The sequence below is a fragment of the Lepus europaeus genome, chromosome 4 (genome assembly GCF_033115175.1).
Source record: "Lepus europaeus isolate LE1 chromosome 4, mLepTim1.pri, whole genome shotgun sequence".
Taxonomy (NCBI): Eukaryota; Metazoa; Chordata; class Mammalia; order Lagomorpha; family Leporidae; genus Lepus; species Lepus europaeus.
Window position 1 is genome coordinate 33,813,378 of NC_084830.1, and position 20,696 is coordinate 33,834,073.

The 20,696-nt window shown below is 38.0% G+C and overlaps 1 protein-coding gene and 1 pseudogene across 2 annotated transcripts in view; one reads left to right on the forward strand and one right to left on the reverse strand.

The window, feature by feature from the left end:
* Nucleotides 1-20,696, forward strand: part of NUDCD1 (NudC domain containing 1) — an 87,553-nt gene that overhangs the window by 48,119 nt on the left and 18,738 nt on the right. For both annotated transcript variants that reach the window (XM_062188099.1, XM_062188100.1), the window contains exons 7-8: nt 4,199-4,343; nt 9,318-9,443. In XM_062188099.1, coding sequence (XP_062044083.1) covers nt 4,199-4,343; nt 9,318-9,443 — 271 coding nt within the window. The remainder of the gene's footprint in view (nt 1-4,198; nt 4,344-9,317; nt 9,444-20,696) is intronic.
* Nucleotides 1,271-1,936, reverse strand: LOC133757575 (SIN3-HDAC complex-associated factor-like; annotated as a pseudogene).

The following is a 20,696-nucleotide window of genomic DNA, read 5'->3' on the forward strand; positions in this document are numbered from 1 at the left end:
TTAGGTTCAGACAAGAGCTGGAGAGCTACAGGGCTCACTCCTTAGTTACACTACCCAAAACCTAAAACTGCAGTTTTAAAATAAGCACTGATTCCCGGTACTGTAAGCGTGATGCTCCTCCTGCAGGGGGCCCTTCAGAACAGGGCTTTTTGTTTGTTTTTCTGGGACTTCTAGAAAAGAGGCAATGAGAATACTCTGGCGTGGATTCAAGTGAAATGCTTAGAAATGAGCATCTCAGAAGTGGAGGGCTCTACGGTCACATCTGGAGATCAGAAAGCCAGACTAAAAAGTCAAAGCATAGCCAGTCTTAGTATTCAGGCCGCCTCTGTCCTTTTAGTCAATTTTGTTAGTTATAACTAGAAAAAACAAAACAAAAACCAGAAACCCTAGTCGGCTACAAGAAGCCAGACGCCAGCTCGACTCTGGTAAAACCTTTACAAAGGTCGCAAGAGATAAAAGCGAGGGCCCGAATGGAACAGCCTAGATTGGCAGCAAAGTTCCCCTATTTCCCAAGGCGAGCCAGTGCCGCACAAGCCAGGCAAGTCCCCAGAGCAGCGTGCCTTCACTCTGTTTCTCAACTAGGCTGAGCCTGTTTAACCCAGGATCCGCATTCCCCAGAGTGGAGCTCTGCCTCCGCTGTGGGACCTCGTGGAAATTAAAACCTGGATCAAACATGAACATGAGGGAGGTGACATGGATGCAACATATACAGCTGAGTGACCTCTGTTGAGAAGTTAGCATCTCCTGCCCGGGACGAACTCCCACTTCATCGTCAGTAGTGCGGGTTTGAGCCCCCAGGATTCCAGCGCCAGGGGTCTGTCCTGTAACTGGGTTACTACCAATTTACTGTTGGGAGGGAAAACAAGGACTGCCAGCCAATTAGAAACTGCCCCAACCATTGTTTCTCAGTACAGAAAGACTACAACTACATGTGGCTTATCATATAACAGATCCCATCTCCCCTGAAATTCCCCTAATTCCATTCATCAGAAGTGGATTTAATTAAAAAAAAAAAAAACAAACATAAAGAGCACTTTACAGCAGCATTCAGTTTTCCTGTGAAATCCTCAGCATCTTCAATATTATGTACACGTATTCTTTCTTTCATTAAGCGAGACTGGGAGGAAGATAACCCATTCAGAACTAATCTAGAAATTGTCTTTTGGCAGAATAGCATGTATCCAAGTGAAAACGTTAAAAGGGTCAGTTTGTCGCTTCGTGGTCCTCCTAGAATCTCTGCTGCTCTGCCACCTGGCCCCATGGGCGGCGGTCACCACTCCTGAGGGGCCGTGGGCAGCGGCTTGGGGTCCTGGGTGCCAGCGGCTTGGCAGCTGGCTTCTTGCTGTTGCAGCAAGGCTTGAAGAGGTGCATGTCGATGAGCACTTCCCCCAAACGCCTTTTGTAGATGATCCCACAGCAGATCTTCTGCCTTGTCCAGTAGTTGAGATCTAAAAAGGAAAAAAACGGAGTTCTGTTGGAGCCGGAAGCCATCTCTGTATCTGAGCCATCATCTGACTGGTTACTATACCAAGGAGACTGAGCTGGAGAGGCACTGGAGGTGGTACTGTGAGCATCAGAATTGTGACGTTTAAATTCCTTCTGCAATTTGCTGATCTGGTTGCTTTTCATCCTGTTTCCAGTCTTCACTTTCTTTGGTTTCAATGTGGTCTTTAGTCTGGGTCCTGCCCTTGCATCTACCACATGATTTCCAGGTTTTTTTTGGATCCTGCCAGTAGCTTCTTTCATCTTTTCACCAGCAGGACACAGGCGTTGCAGATGTCTCCGAAACGCATCTCACGTAACCCAAAACAGCTCTGGAAGTCCTTCTCGTAGCGCTTACTGTCGGTGAAGCGGGACCTAGAGGACTTGGCCCGGCAGATGCAGCAGCCCTCTATGCTTTGGTACTCTTTGGCTTGCGAAAACCAAACATCTTCTCTTCTGGCCAGGTCTTCCCAAGGCTTCCGAGGTGCGCGGTGTACGCAGGCTAGCCTCTCAAGGCACTCCGTCTTCCTCCTGCTCCTCCACAGCCTTGTCTAGAAAGATACCACATATTCTATTTAGCAATGAGATATTTGCGGGAAGATTTTTAAATTGGCAAACCACCTAGAGTTTATTACTAAATGTGAGCCATCAAGAATAACCTCATAAAGCGAGAGGAACACTTGAACTTTATGTAATTAGTTTCAACATTCAGTAGAAACATTTAGTAGTATCACAACAAAGATACTGTTTAGGCTCACAACAAAATTCTCTGATCAGATTTTATTGATTGAATTACTTGTGTCTATTAAGATGTATCACTTTGGAAGGATTTTATTTTTTATAGTTTTTTTTCCTATTTTTAAAATTTTATTTAAGGTATACAAATTTCATGTATTTCATATTTACAGATTTAGAAACATAGTGAAATTTCCCAACCATGTTTCCACCCTTCTTCCTCCTCCCTCTCCTACTCCCATTCTTCATTTTCACAAAGATGTATTTTCAGTTTACTTGGTACTCATAAGATGAACCTTACACTAGTAGAGAGTTAAACAAATGGTATGAAGAAGAAACACTGTTCCCCAATAGTAGTGACTATAAATAAACATTGGATTTCAAAATGTCAATTTCACTCCAATATGTTACATTTAGGTACTGTATTTGTTACCACAGATTAGGGAAAACCGATGGTATCTGACTTATTGGAAATGGCTCATTTCGGTAAGTATAATGGTTTCTACTTGCATCCATTTTGTTGCAAAAGACATAGAGCCCAACCTATGATAAGCATTAGCTAAGTATAAGCTGCAGCATCTTCATCCTCGTTCTCATCGTTATCAAAATTAGCTTTTTGTTAGAAGATATAACTAAATCTCAGCATTATTGATGTGATGATTTTCAGTGCTAATCTTAAGGACTCATATTATACAAGGAAGATATTATTTTGTATAGTGCCTTAAAATAAGCAATTTCAGAAAACTTTAAAATGCTGTAATTAATTCCCTTCAAAAAGAATAGCTGGTAAGTTTGCATGTTCTGTTTGATAATGATGATAATAGTTACTATTGTATTCTTGTAATTGTCTGCTTGCAGTTATGTTCTAGGGCATTCGTTAGGGTAGCACACATGCACCAAAGATGGTCTGTGTTAAAGGTCTCTTTGCTGTGGAACAACTAACAGCAACCCACTTTTCTCTCTCAACAGCAACAGCTGCTCCCAAACATCTTACCTGCATTTCTTTTCTTATACCAAAAGAAAGGGGGCCCACTTCCTTATACTCACATGTCCATAGTTACCTCTTTCTCCCTTCCCTGCTCTGTTTAGTTCTTGACTTCAGTATTCCTTGACAGGCCCCTTTTATTCATTTGAAGTATGTTTAATGGCTTGAAAGTACAGAATTAGATTTTAAATAAGTTAGTATTTTTTTAAAGATTGATGTATTTGAATGACAGAGTTGGAGGGAGAGATAGAGACACCTGCCATCTCTTGGTTCACCCCCCAAATGACCAGGGCTGGGCCAAGATGAAGCCAAGAACCTGAAACTCCATCCAGGTCTCCAACATGGATAGCAGGGGCCCAAGCACTGGGATCACCTGCTGCTGCTTTCCCAGGTACATTAGCAGGGAGCTGGATTGGAGTGGAACTAGCTGGGACTGGAACTGTTCATTTATGTGGGATGCTGGCTTTGCAGGCAGCAACTTAACTGGCTGTGCCACACTGCCAACCCCTAAGCATATTTTTAAAAATATTTTTTCATTGATTTAATCTTCCTGGCCTTTATATTAATAATTGTGTACTTTGCTTTTAATTTGTGAAAATGAAGTTAATTGTTAGTTCCACATACAAAGAGGTACTCTTTTGTTGTAGGCCTTTTCCAGTTTGCCTTATACCTACCCCATCCCTATTCCACCCCCAACAAATGTCTCATGGTACTTGCTGCTTGTAGTTTTGTTACTTAAATGCTATAAAATACAGTTGGTACCTGATTTACAACAGTACTTTCCATTCTTGGTCCTGTGCTTTCCAAACTTGATGTACCATTTCCAGTGGTACTTTCTCATTGTATATTAAATTCAAATTATTTTCTCTTGGAACAGAGGTTTTCTGTCACATACAAAAACTAAAAGGAACAAAATAGTAATTTCTTATGGAAGAATCCTCTTTTTTACTGATTTCATAAGTTGCTTAATATAACATTACTTTTTTAAACCTATAGCTTGGAGATTTCCTTGATCAAGAAGAATGAAGGAATGACATGGCCTGAGCTAGTGATTGGTGATAAACAAGGGGAACTTATAAGAGACTCAGCCCAATGTGCTGCAATAGCTGAACGTTTGATGCATTTGACATCAGAAGAACTGGTAAGCAGTTGCAATATTAATGTGACTTTCCACTGACCCAAAAGGATGTTATGGGAGGATTATTCCATGTTTTTCAAACATTGCTTTGCTTTTCCTGATATAACAGACTTGATTATGTGTGTTGTGGATTGAATCTCTAGTACTAATTTCTGACATTATATAATTACATATATGTGTGGGCATATTGTATAAAGGGTATGCACATATATGTATCTGTACATATCAAATGACCAGTGCTGGCAGAGGCAAAAGTTATAATCTTATAGTTTATGTGCTAATAATTTTAACTTGTCATCATTGAGATGTTCTAGGTGATCTTGGAATCCTTCAAGGGTGTTTATGTATATATATAATTTTTAGTTACTTCTGACTGAGAAAGTAATTCATTATAATGATTACCATGACAACACAATATTCACTCAACCATGAGGCTGAATATATTCCCACTCTAATTACATGTAAGATTATATTAAGAATTTGAACAAATTACAGCAGTATACCAGAACTTCAGTGATAAATTCATTTACCAAAAATTACATCAACATATGTAAAATGTGTAACTTACTGCCTTCTTGAATTTTAGTGATGAGAAAGATTGTGTAAAAAATCATTTATACTATAGTATTAGTTGTATCCCAAGGTAGAAAAGAAAGAAGACTGAAAATGAATGTTTCTGTCAAAAAAGAAACATGGCCAAAATAAAGAAAGTTTCATATTTGCCTGGGGTGATTAATTTCAGAAGTCCCTAAGAGTTCATATTTAGGATTATAAAACTTTGACTTTGTAGCCCAGCAAACTCTGCAGGCTACATTACCCTATGCTGATTCTTTCAGCACATATGTACTGTGAAAGCCTCTGGGGATAATATCAGTGATCAGAGTGGAGGCTTAGTTTGAGGTTGTAGGTAGTTGCTGCTAACTACATTTTAAACTAGATGGTTTCAGAGGAATATTGATACTTATGAAAAAGTTGTTTATGATTGAATACCAGTGATGTGTTTGAAAAAATAAACATAGAATCTTGTCATCTGCAACTGAAGGCAGTTTGGTGTTTTTCAAATCTTTATACTCACCTCACTACAGTGTTTTTTTCTTCAACAGCTTTTAGGATTTTCTCCTTATTACTACTAAGCAGTCCCATTGTAATGTGACTTGCCGAGATTTTGTTTATTAAAAAAAAAGTTATCCTGGGATTCTTTTCCCTTCTTGAATTTGTATGATTATAGCTTTAATCAGATTTGAAGAAGTTGTGTTCATTATTTGTTCAAAGTACTTTTCCATTCTTCCTGCCCTCTTCTAATTTATTACATGTTAGACTTCTTGATTTTATCCTGGTGGTTTTGGTTTCTTTTGTGTGTGTGTTTGTGTTTCACTTTGGATAGTTTCTATTGCTACATGAGGTTTTCACAATGCTCATGGAAAATGTGTATATTAAAAAACATATGCATAGATTTCAAATTTTTTTTTAAAAGATTTATTTATTTGCAAGTCAGAGTTACTCAGAGAGAGGAGAGGCAGAGAGAGAGAGAGAGAGGTCTTCCATCCACGGGTTGACTCCCCAGTTGGCTGCAACGACTGAAGCTGCGCCAATCAGGAGCCAGGAGTTTCTCCGGGTCTCCCATGCAGGTGCACGGGCCCAAGAAGTTGGGCCATCTTCTACTGCTTTCCCAGGCAATAGCAGAGAGATGGATTGGAAGTAGAGCAGCCAGAACTGCAACTGTCACCCATATGGGATGCTGGTGCTTCAGGCCAGGGTGTTAACCTGCTGCGCCACAGCGCCAGCCCCTAGATTTCAAAATTTATTTGCACCAAAATAAATTCACGTTAGCTTGTTATAGCATGTCTGAATAGTGTTTAGTTTGAGGCACTAAGAAGGTTTGAAAAGAACCGAAACATAAATTCTGTTAAACTTGAAGAGGGAACTTATATCAAATTTATGGTAAAATTTGGGAGCAAGGTCAGCGCCGTGGCTCACTTAGCTAATCCTCCGCCTGCGGCGCTGCATCCCATATGGGCACCAGGTTCTAGTCCCGGTTGCTCCTCTTCCAGTCTAGCTCTCTGCTGTGGCCCGGGAAGGCAGTGGAGGATGGCTGAAGTGCTTGGGCCCTGCACCCGTATGGGAGACCAGGAAGAGGCACCAAGCTTCTGGCTTCAGATCAGTGCAGTGCGCTGGCAGCAGTGGCCCTTTGGGGGGTGAACCAACGGAAGGAAGACTTTTCTGTCTCTCTCTCTGTCTAACTCTACCCGTCAAATAAAATAAATATTTGGGAGCAAAATAGGGAAGTCATTGATGCTTTATGAAAAATTTAGATGAACAATATTCTAAAGAAGTCAACTGCTTACAATGGGTAACTCATTTTAATAAGGGAAGAGACAGTGTTGAAGATGAAGCCTACACCAGCAGACCATCCACATCAATTTGTGCAGAAAAAAATTGATCTTGTTCATGCCCGAATTGGGTAGGACCGATGATTATCAGTAGATTGGTTCAGTACCTCATACATCTTTAAATGGTTCAGCATACACAATTCTGATTGAAAAATTGAAAGTTGATCAGACTTTCTTAGTTGATGATTGCCAAAAGTTTTGCACCCAAATCAGCTATAGACAAGAGCAGAGTTTTCAGTGGAATTTTAAAGAAATGGAGACATGATCCTGATATATTTCTTCAAAGTCTTCAAATAAGAGATGAAACATAGCTTTACCAGTAAGATCCTGAAGATAAAGCATAATCATAGCAACTGTTACTAAGAGGTGGAAGTGGTCCAGTCAAAGCAAAAACAGACCAGTCAAGAACAAAGGTCATGACAACAGTTCTTTGGGATGTTCAAGGCATTTTATTTGTTGACTTTCAGAAGTGCCAACGAGTGATAACACTGCTTATGCTGTGAAAGTTAGCCAAAGCTTTAGCAGAAAAAATGCCAAGAAAACCTTCACCAGAGAACCCATCTCCACCATGATAGTGCTTCTGCTCATTCCTCTCATGAAACACGGATAATTTTGCAGTAGTTTCATTCAAAATCATTGAGAGTCCACGTTATCCTCATTTGTCTCTCTCTGACTTTCTTTTTTTTTTAAGGTTTATTTATTTGTTTGAAAGGCAGAGTTATATAGAGGCAGAGGAGGAGAGAGAGAGGTCTTCCATCCACTGGGAGAAATTATTTGCAAACTATACAAATAAATTAATAATTAATTGATTAATAAACAGGATATATAGAGATCAAGAAACTCCACAACAACAAAACAAACAACCCAGTTAAGAAATGTGCCAAGGACTTAAACAGACATATTTCAGAAGAGGAAATCCAAATGCCAACAGATACATGAAAAAATGCTCAGGATCACTAGCCATCAAGGAAATGCAAATCAGAACCACAATGAGGTTTCACCTCACCCCAGTTAGAATGGCTCACATACAGAAATCTACCAACAACAGATGTAAACAAGAATGTGGGGAAAAAGGGACGCTAACCCACTGTTGGTGGGAATGTAAACTGCTAAGCCCACTATGGAAATCAGTTTGGAGATATCTCAGAAATCTGAATATAGTCCTGCCATATGACCCAGCCATCCCACTCCTGGGAATTTACCCAAGGGAAGTGAAATCAGGAAATAAAAGTCTTATCTGCACCTTCCTGTTTATTGCAGCTCAATTCACAATAGTAAGACATGGAATCAACCTAAATGTCCATCAGCTGATGACTGGATAAAGGAATTATGGGATATGTACTCTATGGAATACTACATAATGGTAAAAAAAAAAAAATCAAACCCAGTCATTTGCAACAAAATGGATGAATTTGGAACACATCATACTTAGTGAAATAAGACAGTCAGTTACAAGGGGATAAATGGTATATGTTCTCTCTGATCCTTGATAACTAATAGAGCACCTAAAATGAAATCTGTAGAAGTGAAATTGGCACTTTGAGAAGCAATGACTTGAACAACCATTGTCTTGACTGTTGAGGAATAGTTTTTTTTTTTTTTTTTCTTAACAGAGAATGGGACTGGGAATTTGAGAGGGAGAATGTGGTAGAGTGGCAGTGGGGGTGGGAGGGTGGGTATGATGGGAAGAATCACTATATTCCTAAAGTTGTTCTTATGAAATTTTACTCATTAAATGTTTCTTTGGGGAAAAAACAAAAATCTTTAAAGGGCACGTCTTCAGTTACTAGTGTAAAATAGGCTTCTGTCATTGTTACTTTTTCAGAACCCTGACTTCTTTAAAGAAGGAATAAATGACTGGTATTAAACTTGATGAATCTTATGTTCAGAAAGTTTATATTGCTTATTTTTTAATTCAATTTTCCATGAACATTTTGAATTCCTCTTATGTGTTTCAATTTTAATTGGCCTGTTAAAAAAATTACTTTATTTATTTGAAAGGCAGAGTTACAGAGAGAGAGGGAGGTCTCCATTCACTCTGCAAATGGCTGCAGTGGCCCACGGTTGGGCCAGGCCAAAACCAGGAGCCAAGAGTTTCTTTTGGGACTCCCTGATGGTGCGGTGGTCCAAGCACTTGGATTGTCCTTTGCTGCTTTCCCATATGCACTAGCAGGGAGCTGGATAGGAGGCAGAGCACTTGAGACTAGAACCAGTGCCCATATGGAATGCTGACCTCATAGGCAGAGGCTTTAGCCACAGTGCCACAGTGCAGGCCCCTTAATTAGACCTTCTGCCATGATTGCTGTCAATACCATCTGTTTGTTTCCCACTTCAGATATTATATTTTCATATCTAGGAGTTATGATTTGTTTTTGTTTTTATAGTATTCATCTGTTTCTGTCAGCATATTCAGTTTTCCTTTATATCTTTTAGATTGTGCATTGTGCCTGTACTTCTTTTGATGTCTTTTTCTGCTCAGTCCATACTGTATCTGTGTCTGTTATTGTTGATTATGTTTTTGTGGGTCATAATAATTTTTAATTATTTGCTATATTACTATCTATTTTATTTTATTTTCTGGTCTAAGAATCCAAACCCAGATAAAGAAAAACCTCCTTGTAATGCTCAAGAGTTAGAAGAATGCGACATTTTCTTTGAAGAGAGTTCCAGTTTATGCAGATTTGATGGCAATACATTAAAAACTACTCATGTGGTAAGTCCTTTATTTTTTTTATTTATTTTTTTGATAGAGTGGATAGTGAGAGAGAGACAGAGAGGAAGGTCTTCCTTTTTGCTGTTGGTTCACCCTCCAGTGGCCGCTGCGGCCGGCGCATCGTGCTGATCCAAAGCCAGGAGCCAGGTGCTTCTCCTGGTCTCCCATGCGGGTGCAGGGCCCAAGGACTTGGGCCATCCTCCACTGCCTTCCGGGGCCATAGCAGAGAGCTGGCCTGGAAGAGGGGCAACTGGGATAGAATCCGGCGCCCCAACCGGGACTAGAACCCGGTGTGCCGGCGCCGCAAGGCAGAGGATTAGCCTTTTAAGCCATGGCGCTGGCCAGTAAGTCCTTTATAAAAAGTATTTCTGTGATTTTATAAATAAGTAGAAGTTACTCAGATGATAGTGAATAATCAAAAACATGTTTTGTGTTCATTGCTTTATTGGCTGTCTGATCAGTCTGTAAATTAACATTTTTCCATGCAGCCTTTAAACAGTGTTTGTTTTGGGTACTGATAATCTTTCAGTTGACCTTTATTCTCTACAGGTTGTTTTATATATAGTGTTGACTGTGTAATTTACAAGAACTTTTCCTCCTTTTTTTTTTCTGAACGGCCGTTCTGTCATTGCTATTTTGATCCTTGTTTAGTGGTTAGATTACACTATGATGTTGTTAGTATATGTGTATGTCAATTGTTTTTTTTCTACATAGTATAATATTCTTAATGGCTTTTTAACTGCATTATTACGATGTTACTATTTTAAAAATTCCTTTGTTATATGAAGCCTTTTCTACATTCAGGGTTATTTATTTAACAGTTACAGAAGTCTTCAGACAAATTAATTTCTACTTTATATTCTCATTGGTAATGTTTACAGTTCTTCCCTGTTTCACTACATCTTTACCTGTACCTTCAGTTTTTCAATTGATATTTATCGCCATTGGTATGTGAGATATTAAGCTCTTGTTTTAAAAATGTATAGTTTTTTGTTTTTTACTCTTGGCTGTTTCATATACTAACTTCTCTTGAAGATTTTTTTCCTTTATTTATCTTAGTGTTTCTTAGGGATTTGCATGACTTTTAAATTTGGAAAACACTGTTTATCTGGTGATTTAGTTTTTTCTACTTTGTTCCATTTTAGAATTTTATTTCAACCCCTTAATTCATCTGGTTTTTTCTTTCTTCTCTCTGGTGTGCATCAAGATCCTGAAGAATGTTGCCTAGCATGGTTTCATGCTGTCCCAGGATTCTAGGATTTGGTTTTCCACTTTGTAAATGGAGATTATTAAAATTTAGTACTTTATTAGGTATTCTTGCTTAGGGAAATCCTTAATCATTAGTAAATATTCATTTTGTCAGATTTGGCCTAGAATATCTTTGTCTTACAGATTTGAGGGAGAGTGTATTCTAACAGAATTCATGGAAGCAAAATTATAAGGGTCAGGAGTCTTTGATTTACCAGATCTAAATTCCAGCACAACATCTTAGTGGTTAAAAGAAAGTCTCTAAGTGTAAGTGTTCCTCTCAGTGATTGTCCTTTCCTAGTCTTTTTTGGATACTTGACAGCTTTCTTTGATGGCTGAGTCTGATAGTACTCAATGGAGTTATACAAATTATTTCTAGGTTATATTTATGTAGGTAAATTGGGTGAAATTGCATAAGAGCAATGGCTAGGCAAAATTGACATACAAGCTGTATCAAAATAAAGTACTTGCTTTATAATTGTACTTCAGCACTTCTCCCCTAAGTTCTAAAAGGCACCTGGATGTTACCTTGTTTATCACAATGTTTCCAGTACTCTCAATGGTTCTGATTCATTGTAGTTGCTTAATAAGTTTTAGACTCAGTGTAAATAAATTACTGTTTTAGGTCCATGTTGGATCTCAAGAAATTTGTCTATACCTCTGTCTCCCCTTCTAGCTCAGTCACTCTTGTAATTGAAGAGTGAACACTGTTGTCAGTCAGATTGTCATATCCAATCTATATTAATCCCAAGCCCAGATAAATCAAAGCTGTTTATCTTTTCCAGAAGTTTTGCTTCCTAAATGTTGTTCTGATATAATTCCATATTTATTTGAAAGGCAGAGAGTGGGACCATGCACACTTCCATCTGCTACTTGAGAGAGAGTTGAGTGAAAGCACAGTCCCATGTCCCCAACAACCAGGTCTAGGTCAGGCTGAAACCAGGACCCAGGCTCTTCATCTTGGTCTTCATGAGGGTGGCAGGGGCTCAAGTAACTTGATCCATCTTCTATTGCCTTCCCAGTTGAATTAGCAGAAAACTGGATCAGAAGTGAAATAACTGGGACTCAACTGCTTAACCTGCTGCGCCACAGCACTGGCCCTGTAAATGTGATTGATAGAAGCCTTTTGAATCTAACTGAAAATTATTTGTTCCTGTAATGAAGGATCCGGCCTGTCTTCCTAAAGTTCTAGTCCTAGAAGTTGTAACTGCCAGAACTATTTCCTGCGCTTTTATTGGGAAGGCACTGATCTTAGGTATCATAAAATGTTACTACTTTAAAATAATTTCTTTGGGGTCTGGTGTAGTGGCGTCGCCTGCAACTCTGGCATCCCAAATGGGCTCCAGTTCCAATCCAGCTCCCTGCTAATGGCCTGGGAAAAGCAGTGGAAGATGGCACAAGTATTTGGGCCCCTGCCACTAATGTGGGAGACCTGGCTAGAGCTCCTGGCTCCTGGCTTCATCATGGCCCATTGCTGATTGTTACCATCATCCGGGGAGTAAACCAGCAGATAGAAGATAGCTCTCTCTTCTCTCTTTGTGTAACTCTGACTTTCAAAATAAATAAATCTTTTTTAAAAATTAAAAAATGAAAATAGCTTCTCTAAAAATTTCAGGTCCTTTTACTACTGATAACTAGTAAATAACTGGATCACTAGTAAATAACTAGATCAGTAATATAGTGTTTACTAAGAGATACCCAGTAATGATCTCTGTGTTTGAGTACATTAATTAGAACCAAGGAGTGACAGGACCAAAATAAAACTTTTAGCATTGACAAATTATATTACAAAAGCCTCATGAATGTACTCACTAAACCATGGAATTTAGCATATTTAATCATTATCACAGAAAATACTAAGCCACATCTGGCCTCCTTTGGAGCAGCATTGGAAACTTCTTATTATCTTAGGCCTCTAGTTCATTACAGGAAAAAATAAAAATAAATAGAACTGAGCAGAATCTACCCAGTTTTTCTTCTTGTGTTTACCAATCAGATGTCATTTCAACCCTCAGGGATTCATAAGCTAGAATGTCAAAGTAGTGGTTTTTCTCAGTATCATCATCAAGAGTAGGGAAGGGATAAAATATATAATAAGCAGGGACAGTCCTTCTATCTTTGAAGAAACTGTAGATATGCAGAACTAACTGTATTTCACCATAATTTTATAGATGTATTAGACCAACTTGAAATAGATGATGTTTATATAGGATGAAGAAGCCGGTATTAGAAACTAGTACTGAAGCCTTTTAGTATGTTCTACCATGATGCTCCCTAAACCTGAGGATCATAAATTGCAATTTGGAGATCTCAAGCTATTACAGTCAGTCCTACTTCTGAATAAAATGTATTCCTAAATAATGTGGATAGATGTAAAGTCTCTCATTGCATCCTAGCTTTAAGACACAGTATTCAGTTAAACATTACTAGTATTTAATACATACTTTTTATGGTTTTAATTACACTTCATTGTTTACTGGTTGTTTTTTTTTTCATTTTCAATTATTTTTAGATACAGAAAATCAATTTAGTATATATTAAGCAAAGATTTCAACAGTTTGCACCCAAAAAGAAACACAAAGTGTAAAGTACTGTTTGAGTACTAGTTATAGCATTAATTCACATTGTACAACACATTAAGGACAGAGATCCTACATGGGGAGTAAGTGCACAGTGACTCCTGTTGTTGACTTAACAATGACACTCTTGTTGATGGCATCAGTAATCACCCTAGGCTCTTGTCATGAGCTGCCAAGGCTATGGAAGCCTTTTGAGTTCGCCAACACCGATCTTATTTAGACAAGGTCATAGTCAAAGTGGAAGTTCTCTCCTCACTTCAGAGAGGTACCTCCTACTTTGATGGCCCCGTTCTTTCCACTGGGATCTTACTCGCTGAGATCTTTCATTTAGGTCTTCTTCTTCTTTTTTTTTTTTTTTTTTTTTTTCAGTGTCTTGGCTTTCCATGCCTACAATACTCTCATGGCCTCTTGAGCCAGATCCGAATGCCTTAAGGGCTGATTCTGAAGCCAGAGTGCTGTTTAGGACATCTGCCCTTCAATGAGTCTGCTGTGTATCCCGCTTCCCATGTTGGATCGTTCTCTCCCTTTTAAATTCTGTCAATTAGTAATAGCAGTCACTAGTCTTGTTTATGTGATCCCTTTGACTCTTAATCCTTTCATTATGATCAATTGTGAACTGAAACTGATCACTTGGACTAGTGAGATGGCCTTAGTACATGCCACCTTGATGGGATTGAATTGGAATCCCCTGGCACATTTCTAACTACCATTTGGGGCAAGTCCGATTGAGCATGTCTCAAATTGTACATCTCCTCCCTCTCTTATTCCCACTCTTTAACAGTGATCACTTTTCAGTTCAATTTAAACATCTATGAATAATGTGTTGATTAGAGAGTTCAATCAATAGTATTAAATAGAACAAAAAAGAATATTAAAAGGGATAAAGTATTAAGTTGTTCATCAACAGTCAGGACAAGGGCTGATCAAGTCACTGTTTCTCATAGTGTCCCTTTCACTTCAACAGGTTTCCTTTTTGGTGCTTGGTTAGTTGTCAATGATCAGGGAGAACATATGATATTTGTCCCTTTGGAATTGGCTTATTTCACTCAGCATGATGTTTTCCAGATTCCTCCATTTTGTGCAAATGACTGGATTTCTTTTTTTTTTTTTTTTTTTTTTTTTTTTTTTTTTTTTTTTTACTGCTCTATAGTATTCTATAGAGTACATATCTCATAAATTCTTTATCTATTCACTGTATCCATTCAACTGTTGATGGGCATTTAGGTTGATTCCAGGTCTTAGCTATTGTGAATTGAGCTGCAATAAATATTAAGGTGCAGGCAGCTTTTTTATTTGCCAAATTAATTTCCTTTGGGTCAATTCCAAGGAGTAGGATGGCTGGGTTGTATGGTAGGATTATATTCAGGTTTCTGAGGAATCTCGAAACTGACTTCCATAGTGGCTTTACCAGTTTGCATTCCCACCAACAATGGGGTAGTGTCCCTTTTTCCCCACATCCTCGCCAGCATCTGTTGTTGGTAGATTTCTGTATGAGAGCCATTCTAACCGGGGTGAGGTGAAACCTCATTGTGGTTTTGATTTGCATTTCCCTGATTGCTAGTGATCCTGAGCATTTTTTTCATGTGTCTGTTGGCCATTTGGATTTCCTCTTTTTAAAAATGTCTGTTGAGGTCCTTAAAGAAAGAAATAGAAGAGGATACCAAAAAATGGAAAAATCTTCCATGCTCATGGATTGGAAGAATCAATATCATCAAAATGTCCATTCTCCCAAAAGCAATTTATAGGTTCAATGCAATACCAATCAAAATACCAAAGACATTCTTCTCAAATATGGAAAAAATGATGCTGAAATTCATTTGGAGACACAGGAGACCTCGAATAGCCAAAGCAATCTTGTACAACAAAAACAAAGCCGGAGGCATCACAATACCAGATTTCAGGACATACTACAGGGCAGTTGTAAATCAAAACAGCATGGATAAACCAATGGAACAGAATGGAAACACCAGAAATCAATCCAAACATCTTCAGCCAACTTATATTTGATCAAGGATCTAAAACCAATTCCTGACTGGCACCACGGCTCACTTGGCTAATCCTCTGCCTGCAGCACCAGCACCCCAGGTTCTAGTCCCAGTTGCTCCTCTTCCAGTCCAGCTTTCTGCTGTGGCCCGGGAAGGCAGTGGAGGATGGCTGAAGTGCTTGGGCCCTGCACCCGCATGGGAGACCAGGAGGAGGAAGCACCTGGTTCCTGGCTTTAGATTGGCGCAGCTCCAGCCGCAGCGGCCATTTGGGGGGTGAACAACGGAAAAGGAAGACCTTTCCCTCTGTCTCTCTCTTTCTCTCACTGTCTAACTCTGCCTTTCAAAAAAAAAAAAAAAAAAAACAATTCCTGGAGCAAGGACAGTCTGTTCAATAAGTGGTGCTGGGAAAACTGGATTTCCATGTGCAGAAGCATGAAGCAAGACCCCTACCTTACACCTTACTCAAAAGTCCACTCAATATGGATTAAAGATCTAAATCTATGACCCGACACCATCAGATTATTAGAGAACATTGGAGAAACCCTGCAAGATATAGGCACAGGCAAAGAATTCTTGGGAAAGACCCCAGGGGCACAAACAGTCAAAGTAAAATTAACTATTGGGATTGCATCAAATTGAGAAGTTTCTGAACTGCAAATGAAACAGTCAGGAAAGTGAAGAGGCAAATGACAGAATGTGAAAAAATATTTGCAAACTATGCAACCGATAAAGGATTAACAATCAGAATCTACAAAGAGATCAAGAAACTCCATAACATCAAAACAAACAACCCACTTAAGAGATGGGCCAAGGACCTCAATAGACATGTTTACTGGTTTAAGTCCAATTAGCAAACCGTTAGGTTCACTTAGTTAATCCTCTGGCTGCAGTGCTGGCATACCATATGGATGCCAGTTCTAGTCCTGGCTGCTCCTTTAAAAACAAAACAAAAATCTAAGCATTTTTATCTTTTTCCTCTTGGGTCAAATATGAAACTAAAGTTTCCTTTTGAGTTTTTTGTTTTTAGCCATTCTTTTAAATATGGACAAACAACGAGGGAAGTAAAATACGTAAATGTTATTGTTTGTGTATTTAGCAGAATAAATGCAGATGGAATAGCGCTAAGAAGAAAGTGCATTTTTCCAAAGGCAAATATGTTGTATTTTAGTGTACTATATAAAATCAAGGTCTGCCTGCTCAAATGCAGCTTGTTCAGAATGATTTCTTGATGTGCCTAAGAGAATATCTACCAGTGGCTTGTCATTGGAGGAAGAGACTGAAGGAGGCTATAATTTGGATATTTTGGTGTTATATCTGTTTTGGAATCAAGCTAAACCAAAATTCTTTACAGACAGTTTATAATCTATATCTCTTGTGATGTCTACGTCAAGTTCTTTCTTGATTTCATTTGCCTTGATTTTGGACAATTTGAAGTTACATTACATGGAAAGGTCAGTATATGTCTTTATAGTTTTAGAAAAAAAATACTGTAACAAAAAGGTCAGAACTCTGTATTTTAAATGACAGATTTCCAATATATAAATTTTCCTGAAATAAATGGATGCAGGGCTAAGATTTGCCATTTGGAAAATAAAAAAGTTAAATAAACAAACTTGTGTGAAACAGCAAAACAAAAAATAAATACTAAATATTAGAACTAAAGAAGAAAAGTAGAAAAGATATGCTCTCTAAGGTGAAACTAAGACTAGAATTCAGCTGGAATTCAGATGAATTATGTTTGCTTCCTTCTAGAGCTGTGTTGTTCAAAGTATTAGCCACTGCCCAGATGGTGGCTATGGAGCAATTGAAATGTGGTTGTCCAGTCCTGAATTGAGATATGCTATAAGTGTAAAATATGTAACCAGGTTTTAAAAACCTAGCACAAAAAATTATTTTGAAATATTAATAAATTTTTGTCTTGAAATGATAATATTGGAATATGGTTAAATATATTATGAAACTATTTTCCTCACTCTTTTTTAATATGGCTACTAGGAAATTTAAAATTTTGTATGTGGCTCCCCTTTTGCTTATGTTGGACAACACTGATGTGTAGTGATCAAATGAAATATAGACTCAAGTGAACAAATGATGATGGGATATTTTTAAAAAATTATGTTACTGTGAATTTCTTAGGTAAGAAAGTATTATACATCAAATATTGCTTAAAACATAAGATTGAAATCTAAAAGCAGTATTTTCTGCTCTTAAATAGACTCCTGAAGACAGAAAGCAGAGATGTTTCAGAGAGTAAAATTTTCTTAATATCATGAAAGGAAACAGAAAAAATGTGTACTGTATATGCTAATTCTCAGCAAGATTTAAAGATAGGATCAGAGGTTATAAATGAGGAAAATAACATTTAGAAAGTAAACAAATGGTTTTCAGACTGTGGTCTTAGGACATTTTACATTCTTAAGTCCTTTGTCGAACTTAATTTTCCTCTTTGGATTATATTTATCAAAATTTATTAGAAATTAAAACTAGGAAGTTTTCAAAGTACTTAAAAATAAGTATCTGTTAAACTTAAAAATAAGTTATCTTAACAAAAATACCATTTTCTAATGAAAGTAAGGGAATTTTCTGGGGCAAGAAAAGAATAGTATTTTTTACATTTTTGCTGATCTCTTTAATGACTACAATAATAGAATATGCTTCTGCATTCAGTGAGATTCAGTTTCATGCAGATATATAATTGGAAAGGAGAGAGGAGTATATGAGTATATTTTCATATGCAAGGTCTTTTCTTTGATATTACGTCAAAATTCAGTAAGTATTAAATTTGTATAGATTGGTTGCAGTGCTGACAGTGTGACTGTTTTGGTGAACTTTTCTTTTTCTGTTCCTTTAAAATCTGTTGGTAGGGTGGGCATTTGGCTTAGTGGTTAAGGAGCCTGCATCTCACATCAGAGTACTTGGGTTTGATGCCCAGCTGTGTCCCTTGGCTCCTGACTACAGCTTCCTGCTGAGTGCAGACCCTGGGAGGCAGCGGTGATGACTCAAGGAATTGAACCCCTGCCGCCCCTTTGGGAGACCAGGATTGAGTTCCTGACTCTGGGTTTCCATATGGCCCAGTTTTGGTTGTTGTGCACATTTAGGAAGCGAGCTAGCGGATGGGAACTCTGTTGCTGGCTATCTGCTGGTCTCTTTCTCTTTCATATAAATAAATAATAATGTAGTTGTTAAAAAAATTTCATGGGTTTTTGGGCATTTGAAATGGATGTTTTTCCCATGCAGACCATTTGGAAATACTGGTTCTCTGCATCGAGCAGATTTTTCTAATATCATTTGATATTTCAGTATTTAGTAAAGTTCCTTCAGTATTCATATTGATTCATTCAATATTCAGTAAAAGCACACATTCACAAACACAAGCATTTATTAACATACTACTGGTATGAATAGAAAAGTATATAAAGATTGTTAAGAAGTTTCCTCATAGTGATGAACATAGTAGGTTTTCCCAAACCCCAAATTTTGCTCAGAAGCTCTAATTTTATTATTGGTGACAAATACTTTTCCTGTTCTACTTGAAGTGAAATGCTCTCTTCATTTATATTTGAAAGTATGACTGCCAAATACCCAATTATGAATAAACATAATTTGTGACCTATTGTTTCAAGTATAAATGATATTTTATGAGAAAGTGGCCATTTCAATGCTTGCAACTCAAATCATCATTCAAGTGTATTTCTACAAAACAACCATTGTACAAGTAGATCAAAAAAATTATAAACTATGAAAATCAGGTTTCTATGAAAGCATGATTTCTTTGGTAAAAACTTCAATGTAAGTCTTTTAAAATGAAGTTCATATTTAATAAACAGTATTATTAGAAATCAATATAAACATTTTTAACAAGTGTTTATTTTTTCTAGATCACATCCCCTGACTTCCTCCATTTCCCCTTGCCTTTTTTTCTTGTTTCCCAGGTAACTCTCCCCAATTTAATGTTCTTTAATATTAATTTCAGATATATTTAATAATCCTTATCACATATGTCTTTTTTTTAAAGATTTATTTTATTTATTTGAAAGAGTTACAGAGCGAGGTAGAGACAGAAAGAGAGAGAGGTCTTCCATCCACTGGTTCACTCCCCATATGGCCGCAATGGCCAGAGCTGCGCCAGTCTGAAGCCAGGAGCCAAGAGCTTCCTCCAGCTCTTGAGCCATCTGCTGCTGCTTTCCCAGGCCATAGCAGAGAGCTGGATCGGAACTGGAGCAGCCGGGACTAGAACTGGTGCCCAAATGGGATGCCAGCTCTTCAGGCCAGGGCTTTAACCCACCAGGCCACAGCCTAGCGCCTATCACGTCTTAATAATAGATTATTTAGCCAGCACCACAGCTCACTATGCTAATCCTGCGCCTGCAGCGCTGGCACTCCGGGTTCTAGTCCCAGTTGGGGCACCCGTTCTGTTCCAGTTGCTCCTCTTCCAGTCTAGCTCTCTGCTGTGGCCCGGGAGTGCAGTGGAGGATGGCCCAAGTGCTTGGGCCCTGCACCCACAAGGAAGACCAGGAGGAAGCACCTGGCTCCTGGCTTCGGATCAGTGCAGCGCACCGGCCGTAGCGGCCATTTGGGGGGTGAACCAACGGAAAAGGAAGACGTTTCTCTCTCTCTCACTGTCTATCTCTGCCTGTCAATAATAATAATAATAATAGATTATTTACACATCCTGGACCTCTATAAATGGAACCACATTCTTGGGTATTCTTTTCTGACTGCTTTCCCTCTGCTTTTGTATATATGAAACAAAACAACATTGGCTTGTATTGCTGTTTCATTCATTGTAACTGTTCAATATTTTTCTTTGTGGATATCCAAGTATATAATTTATTCATTTTAATATATATTTTCCATTTTTCTGCTTTGGAAGTGCCAGTATTAAACTGACATTTTAAAAACTTTTACCTGGTAGTCCTCATGTAACCTTTTTATGTCTGTAATCATAGTAGATTCAATTTGTAGCCTGCTGTTTTTAAAATTAATATTGCCCTAAGCATTTTACCTTTGAGTCCATGTATTTAAATACTATATATATTTCCCAACTATAACTATACCACATGTTACTTAATCATTACCTAATAAATTTTCATTTCCCCTAGACTTTTTGAAATCATAAATACCACCATTAAAATTATCCCATATGTGTACTTTTCATCCTTATCTTGGATTTTTGACTTTGTATAAAAGTGCTTTACAAATTATTATAGCAATTTACTGTCACCACTTATACTGTAATGATACTAATATAGAGTAAATATATGTGTAAAAATGTTAGTGAATACAAGGCATCCTTTAGCTTGTGGTGTTGCCAAATAATGAGCTCTAGCAAACTAATACACTAATACAGCCAGCTTCTATAACCTGTAGAAATTTAGGAAGGCTTGAAGACCTCTTCTCATTTGTACTATTTCAGTCCAAGCTGTTGCTGCTTATTCTGT